Source organism: Phaethon aethereus (genome assembly GCF_964289735.1).
Source record: "Phaethon aethereus genome assembly, chromosome: 1".
In the NCBI taxonomy this organism is placed as follows: domain Eukaryota; kingdom Metazoa; phylum Chordata; class Aves; order Phaethontiformes; family Phaethontidae; genus Phaethon; species Phaethon aethereus.
Genome location: NC_138575.1, coordinates 9,965,949 through 9,980,320, shown reverse-complemented (window position 1 = coordinate 9,980,320; position 14,372 = coordinate 9,965,949). Strand labels below are relative to the sequence as shown.

The 14,372-nt window shown below is 38.4% G+C and overlaps 1 protein-coding gene across 1 annotated transcript in view; it reads right to left on the bottom strand.

Moving 5' to 3' along the window:
- The window catches only part of SEMA3A (semaphorin 3A), a gene marked incomplete at its 3' end in the record, with an annotated part of 168,768 nt that overhangs the window by 89,823 nt on the left and 64,573 nt on the right, over positions 1 to 14,372 (bottom strand). The window contains exon 4 of the mRNA XM_082008722.1: positions 10,488 to 10,607. Within this exon, the coding sequence (XP_081864848.1) occupies positions 10,488 to 10,607 (120 nt within the window). The remainder of the gene's footprint in view (positions 1 to 10,487; positions 10,608 to 14,372) is intronic.

Genomic DNA, 14,372 nt, shown 5'->3' with positions numbered 1-14,372 from the left:
CTTACACCAGCAAAACCTGATGCAAAAAGATGAAAGGCTGTATACTGATAAAAAACATTTTCTTTATCCTTTGTAAATGTATTTAGCAAAGTTAGAAATTGACACAATGGTTAAACTGTATTTGCTCTTGTTTTGCAGGGACCCTTCCTCTTGTAGCCATCTTCTCTGTATGTACGGCATATATGGGATTAATTCTTATTTGCTTTCTTACATGGTTCCGTTAATTCTCTCCTTAAGAAGCAGAGTACTAATTATTAGTCAAAGCATCAATATTTGGCATTATTTTCTTACCAAACTATGGAATAGCGGAATTTTTATGAATTGAACGTACTTACTAACAAATTTGAGACACTCTTTGTATAACAAGGGGCAGAGAAGAAACTCAGTTTCAAAACCTTGTAAAGGCAAGGAGGCATCTGGAAGGTATTACGAAATGAGTTTCACATACATATGAGTCTGTACATAAAAATGAGGATGGTCAAGATAGCAAGAGAAGAACAATTATTTCCTGTTCCACCAGGCAACCACTGGAAATACCTACGTACTGCTGTTTACTCACATAAATAGTAGTTTCACCTGCAGTTGTTCTGCTTTTTATCAAAGGAGAAATAAGATTTAATCATTGTGGAGAAGCCAGTTTTGTCATGCCAAATGCAGCTGTTGATGAAAGAAAGAGATATATAAGGATCTTGGAAGCACACCAAGGAGGCCTCCCATTGTGGAAAGTGACTTTTTTCTTTCCTGAATCTTTTTGAAAGACTGTTTTTAAATCCATGAGTGTTCCCACCTTTCCTTTGGGGAAATGGCCCTTTTCTGGGAATTCTGAATGAATGAGACTCTTCTGGCCAGAAGCAACAACAGAAGGAGGTTTTGGGGAGAAGCCTCCCCACCACTGCTGAGCAGCCTGCACCACGTCCATACTGGGCTCCTTCCTGGGACTAACCGCAGGCCAGTCACCATGCTGATGTACCGTTAAGCTCACATACTGTGAACATGTAGAAATGATACATATTAGGTTGGTCTGAAAGCATGGAAACAGGCAGTGTTTTCAGACTCGCATGTAACTTCCAAGAGTTAAACACGTCTTACAGTCTTTAAAAACCAGGTCTGAAAGGCACTTCACAACACACCATCTCTCATAAAATTTTAGACGGTCCAGTGAAGTTGGTTAACATCAATAGTTTTTTGGTTAGATCCTCATGTCTGAATATTTAACATAACTCTGGTTAGTTTGCCGTTCTGCATTTCACAGCCTGTGTGCAGTGAAATCACCCACCTACCTATGTGCAGCATCACCCACAGCTAAAACCTGCTGCGTGGTGACCTTGGTTGTTTAAAGCCTATTTGACAAGATGTTTGTACTGAGCTATGAACACAATACAGTCGCTTCCTTAAGCTGCAGAAATCACACTTAAAATGTGACTCTTCTTCATGAGGTCAGACTCTGTCAACACGAGCCTTATGACGTGGATGCCACAATGAATAATGTTGCTTTGATGCTGACCTATCCAAATCTCTGCTTGGTAACTTTTTTTTTTTTTTGCTTCCTCCTGCACCTCTAAATCAAGAAATAATTCTATTTATAAGTAATTTCCTCAATTAAGTCAGTCTATACTATAGGCTGGCTTTCCACTATTTTTACTACATTGGCTTCCCAACAGATGGTGGTTTGTTGTTGGTAGTTTTTTGTTTGTTTGTTTTTTTTTTCCCTCCCCCCTGTTGGTCTACAGATCAAAGGATTCAGCCATACTTGTCTTTTGTTTCAGGAGGTGTGTGGATGAAATTTTGCATATGTTGCATGACTGTGAAGTTGGATTAATATTTTCAATTGTTACTCTGACAAGAGGCAAATGCTGAACTTCTGTGTTACGAGAAACATTATGAACTCAGTTGATGAACAAACATAATATTCCCACCCAGAAAATTGGATCAATGTCTTAATATGGTTGCCATCTCTCTTAAAAATACAACCTACATCAGTAATGAATTAGGAAAACTGTATCATCTCATGGTAAATCATGTGCCAGTGAGAATATTTACACTGGAAAAAAATAATTCATCATAACATCCTTTAATTGATACGAGAAATAATGAACATCCAAATGCAGACAGTAGGTGTATTTTCAGCTCCTCTGGTAGACATAGCTAAAATTAATTTTCTTAAAGCAGTCACAAAACTCTGAGTCATCACTCTAACAATGATAGAAATTAATGTTTTTTCTGTGACTATACACATGGAGAGTGAACCTCAGTCTTAGGTTACACCAGTATAAGTCATAGAGAACTCCACTGAAGACAACTGGTACAAGGAAAAAGCACCCCACATGTTAAAAAAAGAAATTAAACCCAGATCCTAAGAGTGTCCTTAGCTTGAATCACTCACTATCTGAGCATACTCAAAGTTACCCATGGTTTTAAGACATGAACTCACAAAGCAAGACATTGCGTGTGGTATAAGTGAAAATCCACTCAAGGGTTCCGCATGTGCGCGTGTGCACACTCCACTCCGTGAATTTACTTCCATGGAGGTCTCTTTCTATCTCACTCTCTTTTTTCTCCCCACCAGCAGCATAAACAAAAGTTTTCCCACAGTTCGGAGACTCATTTCTTTGAACCTAATGAATATGTCGACTGGCTTTAGTTTCTTATTCATGGAAGTCATTCAGCTGTGGCATACTGTATACAGTTCTCCACTGCAATCAACCAGCATTTCTCAGCCACAGAAGGCGAAAGCCATGTACGGTGAGGGAACAATGGTCTTCTCAGTTATCTCAGTGGAAGCGTGCTAGCGCATAGATTCCTCTCATTAGGAGTCAGTGGGTTCAAATTTGACACTATCGTTCACACTGGACTCTTTTTGGAATGAGAAAATTAAAAAATTTTGTGTTAACAGTTACTTTGTGTGAGTTGGATTTTTTAACAGTGGAGGAGAATATACAGGATCTTGCTAATATCAAGCTTCATTTTGTGTCACTGCGTGTCTCTAGAGATCGGACCAGATACAGGGAAACACCGATGCTCTCTACAGACCACATCCTTACCCGTTGTCTCTCATCTCAGGGAAGTTTTCAATTAAAACCAAACTGTAGACTGCTGGAACATCACCTGTGGGGCGACTTTCACTTACATTTTCTTTAAAACGTATGTATGAAGTAATATTAAAGTAATATTGTTCTGAAGGGGTTTTTTTTTGTTTGTTTGGTTTTGGTTTTGTTTTTTGTTTTTTACTTAAGAATAAACTGGGAGGTCTGCCATAGCAATTTGGATATATTTATCCAGTCCTAAACAAAAGTTAGTTGCTGAATAGCTGAACTGATCAGACTTGAATAATAATAGGGGTTTCATTAGTGGTTTCTGCTGTGCAACAAATGGCCTTTGCGGTTGTAAATTCCATGTCTTTGTTCTGCTTCTCATCATATCTTACACCTCTCCTCTGTATGACTTCCTAAAGAACCGTGCTTCCATTTTGCCTAAAACATTTAAGTCTGTAAACTGAGGAATAAAGGTGAAGAAATAAAACAGCCAAACACACTGTTTTGACTTGTGATAGTTTAAAACTTGATTTCATTTCCTGCATGTAAATGTTCAACTTGTAAATCTCAGACATAATTACCGACTTTCTGTCACTTTAGACACAAATAGATTCCAAATTGCTTAGGTGTAATTATGAAATACGCAAGGGGAGGACTGAATGCATTAAATGACAGCTGAAAACCTACGATGTTCCCATTTCCTGTCAATGATTAAAGCATGACCCCTTTGCTAAATACTTTCCCCCAAAAAATGATATTTGTACTGCATCTGAATTTTAAGATACCAAGCCAGATCCTTTGCATGCATCTGATTTGGAATAGTCCTATTCGTACAAATGTACCTTCACATTGGTAAATGGAAGATCAAATGGATCGGCTAGTTCAGCTGTCATAAAGGCACATCCTTCTTAATTGCATATGTCAGGATAACGAACACTAGCTGCAAATTTAAAGTATTATACTTTTAACTGTGTGATTTACATCAGAAGCTTAGTATGCCTTATAATTTGTATTAGGAAATCGATTCTTCTCTTGTTAAAACAAGGTACTTGGGGAAAAAAAAACTCTTTCAAAATTTTTCTTTCCAGTGTCTTGCTTTGCTGAGGACGAAATATCTGTAGCAGCTGTGTAGACTTTCCCAACAGTGACGGGCAGGAAAGATGTCAGCCATTGCTGGCATGTGTGCTATTCAGTTGAGAGAAGTTTACCTAATAAATTAAATTATTCTGACAGCTAAATTATCACATAAAACCTAACAGTCCTACTTTAAAAGATCTACTCTGGAAATAAATAGTTATTGGACTTACATTTTCGTTGGGGATGACAGGATGAAGTTTTGAAAGTTTTGAGTTTTCCTCTTTTAAATTCTCTTTTAGCAAACAATGCTAAAATACAGTGTTCAAAATACAGCTAAAGTCAAAGGAGACCTGCAGTGTATTCAAAGACAGGCCTTGATAAGTAATAGCATTTAACCATGAACCTGATTCATATTTGTTTACAAAGGGTTTTATGGAGTTTTTCAAAATGTCTTTTAAACGGGAATCGGGTTACTTCTTTATGGTGACCTTCTACTTCTGTAACTTTATCACAAGATAATGCCACATAACAAGAGGGACATATCATTTGGGACATAGCACTCGGCCTGTAAAAAACTTATGCCTCTGCATGACAGTGCTTAAAAATGTGTAGAGCTTCCAGCAACATATCCTGGTTTCCTTACAGAAATATGTGTCATACCTTACCAGAACAAACGAGTCGCTTAAGTTGTCTGCTGAGAAAAGACTGTCATGTTCTCTGTCCCTTCCCTGTACTCCTCTTCTAAATATTGTCTTTGGGTCATTGGAAAGTTCCCATAGCATATCCCTTCCCAACCAATGACACGGTGAATTACGGCTGGGACAAAGAATTATATACAGCTTCATAAAACCGTATATAAAACTATGTGCTTCCAAAATGCTAGGAAGGTTTTAGCTATGCCAAGATTTATTCTTTTTAATAATTGTACATGTGTGAAAAGCCTGATTCTATGCAAAGAGTTTTCACACAGGGTAGCCTAAGGGACTGGAAATCGATATAATGTGGAGCAGCAGAAGTGATGGTTTGCAGACCTAGCAGCCTCCAGAGGAATCAAAACCCTTTATTTTGTGATTTTGGCCACTGACCTTGTGAGATGCCTGGACAAATGTGTGCCTAACACTGAGTATCCTGTTACCTGCCATCCTGCAGACAAGAACATCGGTACAGCAGAAAGGTCCAGTACCTGGGATTTCCCAGTATAGCAGAAATCATTATCCCACTTTTCATGGAACAAGGTGAAGTATATTAGCCTTTAAACATCTAAGACATGTTGTTTTTCTTCCCATGGCAAAATAGGTCAGGCAATTGAAAGAAGTGCTCTAAAATGTACTTACACTGTACATAAGCTAGAGATCTGGCTCTTCAGTTATATTTCCATGTACTATAGTAACAAGATATCTAGTGGTTTGGAAGGTTAAAGCACCTCTGAACTAAAATAGACTGTTCAGTCTGTAAACTAGATCTTCTACTGGGATTTCTTCGTGATTATAGTGATGCTTAGAACTAGTATGTTACAAATCATTTTTATATCACACAAATGAGAATCATCCTTTAACAGTATCCTTTTCCTTTATATTTTCTCTATATATTTGGTAAGCCTATAAATGCCATATAAAGGGATAATTAATTAGGTGGAAAGCAAATTAGCTTGAGGTGATTCTTAACTTAAAAAATCATTTGTTCAAATGTTTCACTTAAAAACCATGGATCGGAATCTTAACTGATGTAAACTGACACAGCTCTGCTGTCTTCAATGAAGTTAGGTCAATTTATACCACATCTGCTAGCAGTGAAGTCAAACCCTGAATTTTATATTAGATAATGAAACACAACATGTTTTCTAGCAGCAGTAGCACTGGTCCTTCAAGTAATGTGTTCCTTCAAAGTCATTCTCTCTTAGGAAAAAACTTGCTCTTCCATCACTATACATATATATGTAAAAATATATAGAGACAGACAAAAAAGGCAGATGCATAAATGTATCAGAACAGGATGTCCATTACTTGGAAAATGCACTCTAGACCTCTTCTAATGTGAAGTACAGAAGGGATAAAAAAAAAGTGGAAAGTATAATTCAGCAAAATTTTATGAGTTGAACCAAAGATTTTTAAAATACACAGAGTCCGGAAAAAGCAAATATGTTACAGGTGGTAGCATTATATAACTTCATATGCAATAACTTAATGTTTTATGTACATCATAAATCTGAACTAAATTTAGAGCTTCTTTATTGATTAAGAATGAGAAAGAACCTGCAAGTAAAGTGATCCCAGATCTTTTAAGTTTATCCAGTTAAAAATGAGTTTTAATATGTTGGACAATGACAAGAAATTTGGAATTAGGAGACAATAAAAGAAGACGGGTTAGTTCTTCAGACAGCATCTATTGATTTACCTCTGTTGAAGAAACCTTAATGTATTCCTGCTGAGGATCTGGCAAACAATTTTGTACGGGTCTTGTAATGTCTATCTGAGTGTTAAAAAAAGAAAAAGGTTCTGTAGGGCATTCTCTATACCTCCACTGGTATGTAAGGGTTAAGCAAATGGAAAATCCTGTTCTTTCCTAAACAGGACTGTTCCCTGCTGGTTCACACAAACTACCCCAAAGGGAGCCCTGGGGAGAGCGAGCAGGGCTCCTTCCCCCTGCTCAGGCATGCACAGGCAGGTGCATTCTGCATCCTGTTGTGATTTGCTAGTGGGTTTAATGCACCTCTGTGTCTCCCTGCAGTTGGATTTGTTCCTTTCAAGCACAGATCTGATTTGTGTAATTTTGCAACCATTAAGCACAACATTCCTACACATCCAATCCTGTTTCCTCGGAAGTCAGTGGGAGCAGAACACAGCTTTACTAATTACTTGCTTGTTTTGTCTGGTAATTGGTTCATTGTATTATATTGCGTTATGTGGAGAGAATGCCACATGTTGCCTAACCCCGGATCCCTGAAGTTGGTGTAGGTGCCTGTGTTAGGTCATCTCACCTGAACTCTAGCATGTACCATATAGACATCTGCATACGAGCCAGTTTGCTCCATTCAGTGAAGGTACAAATATAGCCACTCCAGTGGATGATCTCAAGCTTTAAATTAGGCTCCCCTCAGGTATTCTCTGTGTATACATGTGCTACGTTCCCTCTAAATATGTTCTTTCTTGCTTATTCATGGCTTACGTGCTTCAAGTCTATTCAAACATTAACTTTGTTCATCTCTAAATACTGTGGTTATTCACTTACACATCTGGAACGGATTTAAGCAAAGATTAGTCTGCTTTACTCCTTAGACTGCGGTGTAATTCACAACATATTAGGTTGTATACATTTGCACAGATCATTTTTAATCAGATGCACAGCATGCTGTTCATATCCTTTTACCTTTTTATTATTATTTCTGATACTGTAATTCATCAAACTCAATTAGACCTGCCTAGTTTCATCACTAGAAATGGTTTTCTTCAAGTATGGAATGGGGCTGCGGTATACTGCTTCATATCGAAGAGATATGCAACAGATATAACAATTCATATTCCCATTACTTTATGACTGTCGCACAAAGTAATTTATTTCCTTTCCCCGGTCATAAAAATCATACCATATTCCAGCCTCCTGCAGCCTGCACTAATTGCTTCCAGTGTCTCCTCTATCGCTTGCCACTCGTTTCTTGAAATTTCCCTTCTCCATCCTCTTCAGCTTGGCACACTCTAATTTCCTCTCCTTCACCAGACTCAGGCAGGTGGGTTATATTCAGAGCTCACATAAACAAGCAATCGTATTAGACAGTAGGTATATTCCCTGACTATTCCCCTAATCAGTTCACATTTACCTCTCTAAGTGCTTGAAAAATAAATAAGCAGATGGCAAAGTCAGTTAATTTTCTACAAGTGTTGTGGCAGAAAATGAAGCTTCAGGAAATGTTTTAGATGTTGATTTTTTAAGTCAAAATCAACCACTTGCCTTCACTTATACTTTTTACCTTTTTTAGTATGCTAAGGAGGTATAAACTGTACATGATACAGAAGCAAAGGCTCTTTGACACATCCAGGGCTGCAACGTAAGCCATCTGGCTCGCACAGAGGCGGCGTGCAGGGCTGCGGGGGTTAATATTGTATCCCCCCCCCCATTCATGGTGTCTCTAATAGCTACTGTCAATCAAGCACCCTCCTCTTCCCCAGTTCGGGGAGATGCACATTTGAAATTCCTAGCTAGGTGGTATGGGAAAAGAAGCAGCAGGCTCTAGCTGAGACACACAGACAGGCCAAATTATTTTTCACTGCAAACATAATAAATTCATTTATTCATCTGATTTTCACCTTTGCAAGGGGCAGGACCCAGGCTCAGTGTCAGATTTGCCAAAGCCTGAGAAGGGGTGGGTACTGCTGCCTCCTGCCAGCCCCACTTTCTCTCTGCATGGGCAGAACTGGGCTGAGAAGGCAGTGACACAGAAACTTGTGCCATTGGAAGGGCGGGTGGAGATGGTCACGCTTATAGATTAAGTACGAAAAGGAAATCAAAAGTTCACAGTGTCTGGGGCAGTTCAGATAAAAACACTCCTGACTTCCCTCATTTGCAAAGATGGAGCCAAGGGTCAAGAGAATGATTCAGGCACATGGGGACTGACAAACTTACTGCACAAATGACCAAAAATGCAACAATTTAGATTTTGTTGGTAGTTAGGGACTGCTAAAGAGAAGCTAAAACAAACATCCTCTTTCAGCCCACACATCAGGGCCAAACACATCATTGACTCACGTGTCTCAAAATCCAGAATGTTAAACCAAGGTTGGATCTTGCCTCTCATCTCTGATCATCCTTTCTATAAATCCTTGATAAAGTGTGTGTTAGTTTTATGGTACAGTCATAAAACAGCCAAATGTAGAAGTAAATGACCTCATACCAGCTATCTCTCTGCAGATAGATTCACTTGGCAGGTAGCCAAGAATTGATTGACACACATCTTACGGAACTAGAGTTAATTAATATGTCTACCAATTCCCAAATGGATCTCAGGAAGCAGAGAATCTGTTTAATGCAGTAAGCAATGACATACTGTGTGTGGTCAAGAGACAATCACTAATTGCCAAGAATGCATTCTGGAATAAAGCATTAAAGAATACAAAAAAAAACCCCCTTCTACTTTGCAGCTCCTTTATCCCTTCAAAACCTTACGCTTAGAACATTTCAAAGACTCATGTTTCATATATCGAAAGACATTTTTATAGGGAAATATGGTTCCCAGACTATAAAGTCAACACTCAAAAGGTCTGTTAATTTTTCTACAAGAAGAAATTCTGATTTTTAGATACCTGAGTCCTCATTCATTTAACAATGATGTCTTTATTTTCAGGGAAATCTGCAAACCTGAATTGCAAAACCATAAGGTAACTTGAAGGAGCTGTTCTTCAGAGATCACAGAAGCTACAAATAACACAACTATGGATTCACCAGTAAAACATATCCATAAATTAAGTAAATGACTGCTGAAAACACATCAAGAACCTGGTTGCTAAACTGAAACAATCCATGGAGCAATACTTGAGTAAGCTAGAGTGAAAACGAAGTAAAGTGGACTAATTTATATTACATACTCAACAGGAAAATAAAAGATTGGCTTTTCTGGAAGAGAAAAAGGATTGAAATGGAGCACAGAGGCATCCTAGTCAAACCTTCAGCCAGGAAAACCAGCATAGTCCCATTGCTTTCTGTGATACTGTTTTTTGCCAGGGAAGACTATGCTTATCTATTTAGTTATGACGGTCACTGACAAAACAGTACAAGAGCTACTGCAAGCTTTCTGCAGCACTAAGCAAAAAATCAGTAAACTACAGATTTAAAAAATGGGGGAAAAGAGAGAGGAATAAATGATTTATTTTTCTCTAAAAAGCAAAGAAACAAAACCTAAGTCACATATGAAAAACTGTCAGTGTGTTAAGACAAATCTGCAAAGAGGATTTATGAATGTGTGACACTATTTGAATTCTCCGTTGGGAGAAAGCTGCCATGGTGTCAGAGGGTACTGACTAGCAGGAGGCTAAAGAACAGAGTTGGCCCCAGAACAAACACACAGGCTGAACTACCCCTCTTACAGCTGGTATCTGTCCTCACCAGAAAAAGAGAGTGCTTTTAATTTCATGAACCAGGCAGAATGGGCTTATTCATATTTATTTAAGCCCGTGGAGGAAAAGATGCTGTGTAGGGGAGAAAAGTACAGATCCTGCTGTGATTTATCAATCAGCACGTCAGCACCTGATTCAGGAGCAGGTCCTACCAGATCCACTCACCAAGCCACAGAAAGTAGTGAGAGTGCATTTTGGCAGGAAGAGATCGTGGCTAAACACCAATAAAGATTAAAACAATGAAAAAGAAAAATATTGTTTTAAGATAGTTTACCTCAGGATGGCTTCCAACTTCAATATAGGTGCAGACTGGATGAAAAGCCCCTGTTCCACAGGCATACAAGTGGGTTTGGTTGTAAGTCTTAAGCACCTTGATGAAATTAGCACATTCTCTCTGCAAAGAAAAGGGGAAAAAAAAATGTATCCACAAAGTTAATTCAGTCATTATGACTAATGAGAGATCTTCTGGGTTGTGTATATGTGTCTGAATGAACAGATTTAAAAAGTGAGGTCATTTCATGCTTTTTATAAGCTTGTTTATTGCTAAGCATTTAATAAATAGCCTGATTTAGGTTCTCATTTAAGTATCTTTGGTTGTCATTTAATAAAGCATCCACCCCTGAAGATTACACACAAAAAAAACCCTGATTTTTGTTTCAGACATGGTTCATCATTCTAATTTATGCTATTGTCATGTTCGTAAGACAAAATCCATTTATAGAAATGTGTCAAAATGAAATAATGAAGAAAAATGGACCAACTGTTTGCTTGTATTCAATTAAGTAACAATTAGAAGAAAGATGGGCCAGATGGAAGGAGTTGATGAAAAACAAATCATTGATATAACATCTCTAACAATAATATGAATGCTGCCTCACCCTCAGTGTCTGTATTTAGGGGCCAGTTATACAAAGCTGAATACGTATGTTAAACTTTAATGCAGTTATTGACAGCCACTAGAATAGAAACTTTGCAAGAATTGGAATTTACATTTTCTACCTAGGTAAATTAACCATCATGAGTAGTTCTAGTTCTCAGCAATTGAAAACTTAATAGCAACTAGTGCAAACATTACCTGTTATCTTTTAACAGAAAATGTCATTATTACTGACTTGTGATATTCAAATGTAAATGTCTAACCTGATAGTCAAGATGTTGACTTTTATTGTTTATTTAATATTTTTATTTCAATCAGATCTAACAATGGAAAGAAATATGTCAACGGCTGTGAATCAGTCTACTGACACAATTACAAATAATGGATTTCAAATAGGAGAAAAATAAGAACATTGAAATAAAATATTTCCAGTGAAGTTGGTGTTAAAAATGCAGGAAACTTTTCTACACATATTTGATGACTTTTTTGGAACAGGACTCAGCTGTACCTTTCCAAGTGGACCAGGGCGCACGGAAACACCCACCTGAGCTACCACCTCCACAGAAATCTCATTGACTGGCATCATCCATCGCTGTAACTTGCTTGCTAATCAAACCAGATACTCTCAAACAAAAAACAATGGCTTTGCCTGGAAAATGCATGTGCAATTTGAGGCATGCCTTAGGCCACCACAGGGAAAAGCAACAAACTTACACAGATAAAATACAGATTCCCTGCCTTACACAAAGGACTGTACTGAAACGACATTGGTATTCCAATTTTGTTGTTTATTTGCGTAACAGATAATGGCAACATATTAAAAAGAGCACCCCGAGAAAAGCATATGGAATCTTACTATGTCCTCGGCTCACTGCTGGTAACTTAAGTTATCTTTCCAACTGAGATGGAAGAGAAAACAGAGATAGTTAAGGTAATCCAACAGGAAATTGAAAGAAATAGAGATGGATGTTACCAGGGGTCTCTCTTAATTCTTTCCATTCTGACCTTCCTTAATAAAAACACACACAATTTCTCGTGCATATGCATTCTTCCTCCCACACAGGTATAAACATGAAGATACATTTATTATATGTGTATGTCCACAGACTGCTTTCCACTTTCACATAAGTGGAAGTTTGCATACTAAGCAAATATCTGGCATAAATCTTCAAAATTACAATGTTTGTTTTGACGGTGTTCTTATGCTGTTGTCCTTTGTTCCTTTCAGTAAAAGAAATATGGAAAACCCATGAAAGTGAGTGAAACCATTGAGTTAATAACTCAATGCTTGCAAAAATAAAAACGTGCAAATACTGCAAATTCACGTAACATTAAAAATGAAAAAAATTGAAATAGAACTTTTCTTAAACTTTGATATGCTGTGTTTCAGATGGAGCCTCTGACTCTACAGAATTTTAAATTGACCAATTATTTGTGCATTATTAAATTAATTCAGAATTTTCTCACTTCGAGTTGTATCTGGCCACAATCAATCACAGCTCTGTTTCACTAGTACTGTGCTTTGTCTTGTTTGGTTTGATGCATCATGATTTAAAAAATGTCTTTGTGGTCTACTACTATGGTTTGTTAAAATTTTTAAAAATTGCCTGCCTGAAGAATATGAAATGTTAAGAGGCCAGTGGACCTGTATCTTTGCAAAATGCTGCGAGTATGTAGTCTAGACCCACAACCAGTGTGTATCAGTATGGGTTGTGCTGATTTCAGTGGAGCTATTCTGATTTACAGCAACATGCCACCTGTGACTTTATATGCATTCACTAAATACTGTTCGGCTGCTTATCTCTAACGTACAGCAAGAAGGTATTAGATGGCTAACACTTTAAAGGTGAGGTGGAAAACCCTACTTAGTTTAGGGGCAGAGTCCTCTGATTTCTATGGATGGATATTAAGAAGAATTCTATCATCAGCTTCCCTGAATTATTCCAGATTGGCTGGGGGCGGTGGGAATTAACACCATCATAGCCATATATTAGCTTTAAGTGTTCAGGACTGATAGTAGTGTAACTGTGTTAATACCAGTAAAGTTACTCTAGATTTATAATAGATTTCCAAAACCAGATTTGTCTTATTCATCCCTGCTTTTAAGCTCTCCTTAATTCCTTGTACAATATGTTTTTTACCATAGATGTCTGAGAAATACACAACCTAGTTAAACAATGGGGAAGGTAAATACCTAGAGCAATAAACCTTTGGCTATGACAAATAAATTTATATAACATTTGAAGTTCTAGTCCAGTTCAGACTGCTCTTATAGCTTCCTTGTGTTTTATAGCTGCATAAAGGAACCATTAAGGTCTATTCAGTAAATTCTCATACACCTCCCTAACAGATTAGGTTTCTTTATATGTTTTAGATGATTGTAAAAAAATAAATAAAGAGGGGTATTAAACCACAATAAATGACATCAAAGTAAAGTTACAGTTCTGATTTAAGCCCTTGTCAACTCAGGAAGTTCAAAGTGAAGTTTCTGCCCGGCTTGGGAGACGGTGCTATTCTCCCTGGAACAATAGCAACAGGCACGCTGACTTTAATTGCAGGGTAATCAGATTCCTTCTTTTGTCTAACTGTGCTCAAGCACAGCTGCACAGGTACAGCGTGACGTGTGGAAATGTTGTACCTTTGTGTTTGATATTCTAAACTTAGCAAGAGTTTGCTTTGTGATGGGGAATATTAGGTTTTCCTAGTTTATGTGGCTCTTGGAAGAAAAAAAAAACTTTCCATAAATCTATAACAGCTTTAACAGCTTTGAATGATTCACTCAGACTCCAAATCTCAGCACGCGTGTACGACAAAGAAGGTATTCTGCTCAGGGAGAGTGTGTGTGCATTGAGGCGACTTGGGCCCGCTATGACGTGAGACTTGGGTGCCTGACTCCCATTTTCCATCTGCTTCCCTATTCCTGCCCTCAGTGCAAGGTCCTGCAACGGCAGCCCCGGCTGCGAACCCTGGCCGACGGCTCTGCGGGTCCCGACACCGGTGGCTACATCAACTCGACTACAAAGCAGCTCCCTGACCCCCTTGGCTGGAGGCCTGGACTGACTGGGGTGTCTCCAGCGGGGCTTGTCCCGCTTGGCAGCAGCGTGTCCCCGTGCCGCACCCCCAGGCCAGCGCTATATTGCTGGTGACAAGGTCTGTGCCAGCAGAATGAGGCGTTTCGCTACGTGATCTCGGAGTGTAAGGCGCTGGAGAGGAGACGAAGGCAACAGGAGAAATGTTGTCTCTCGGTAAAATACAGCAGACGGGAGAAAATATGCACCGGAG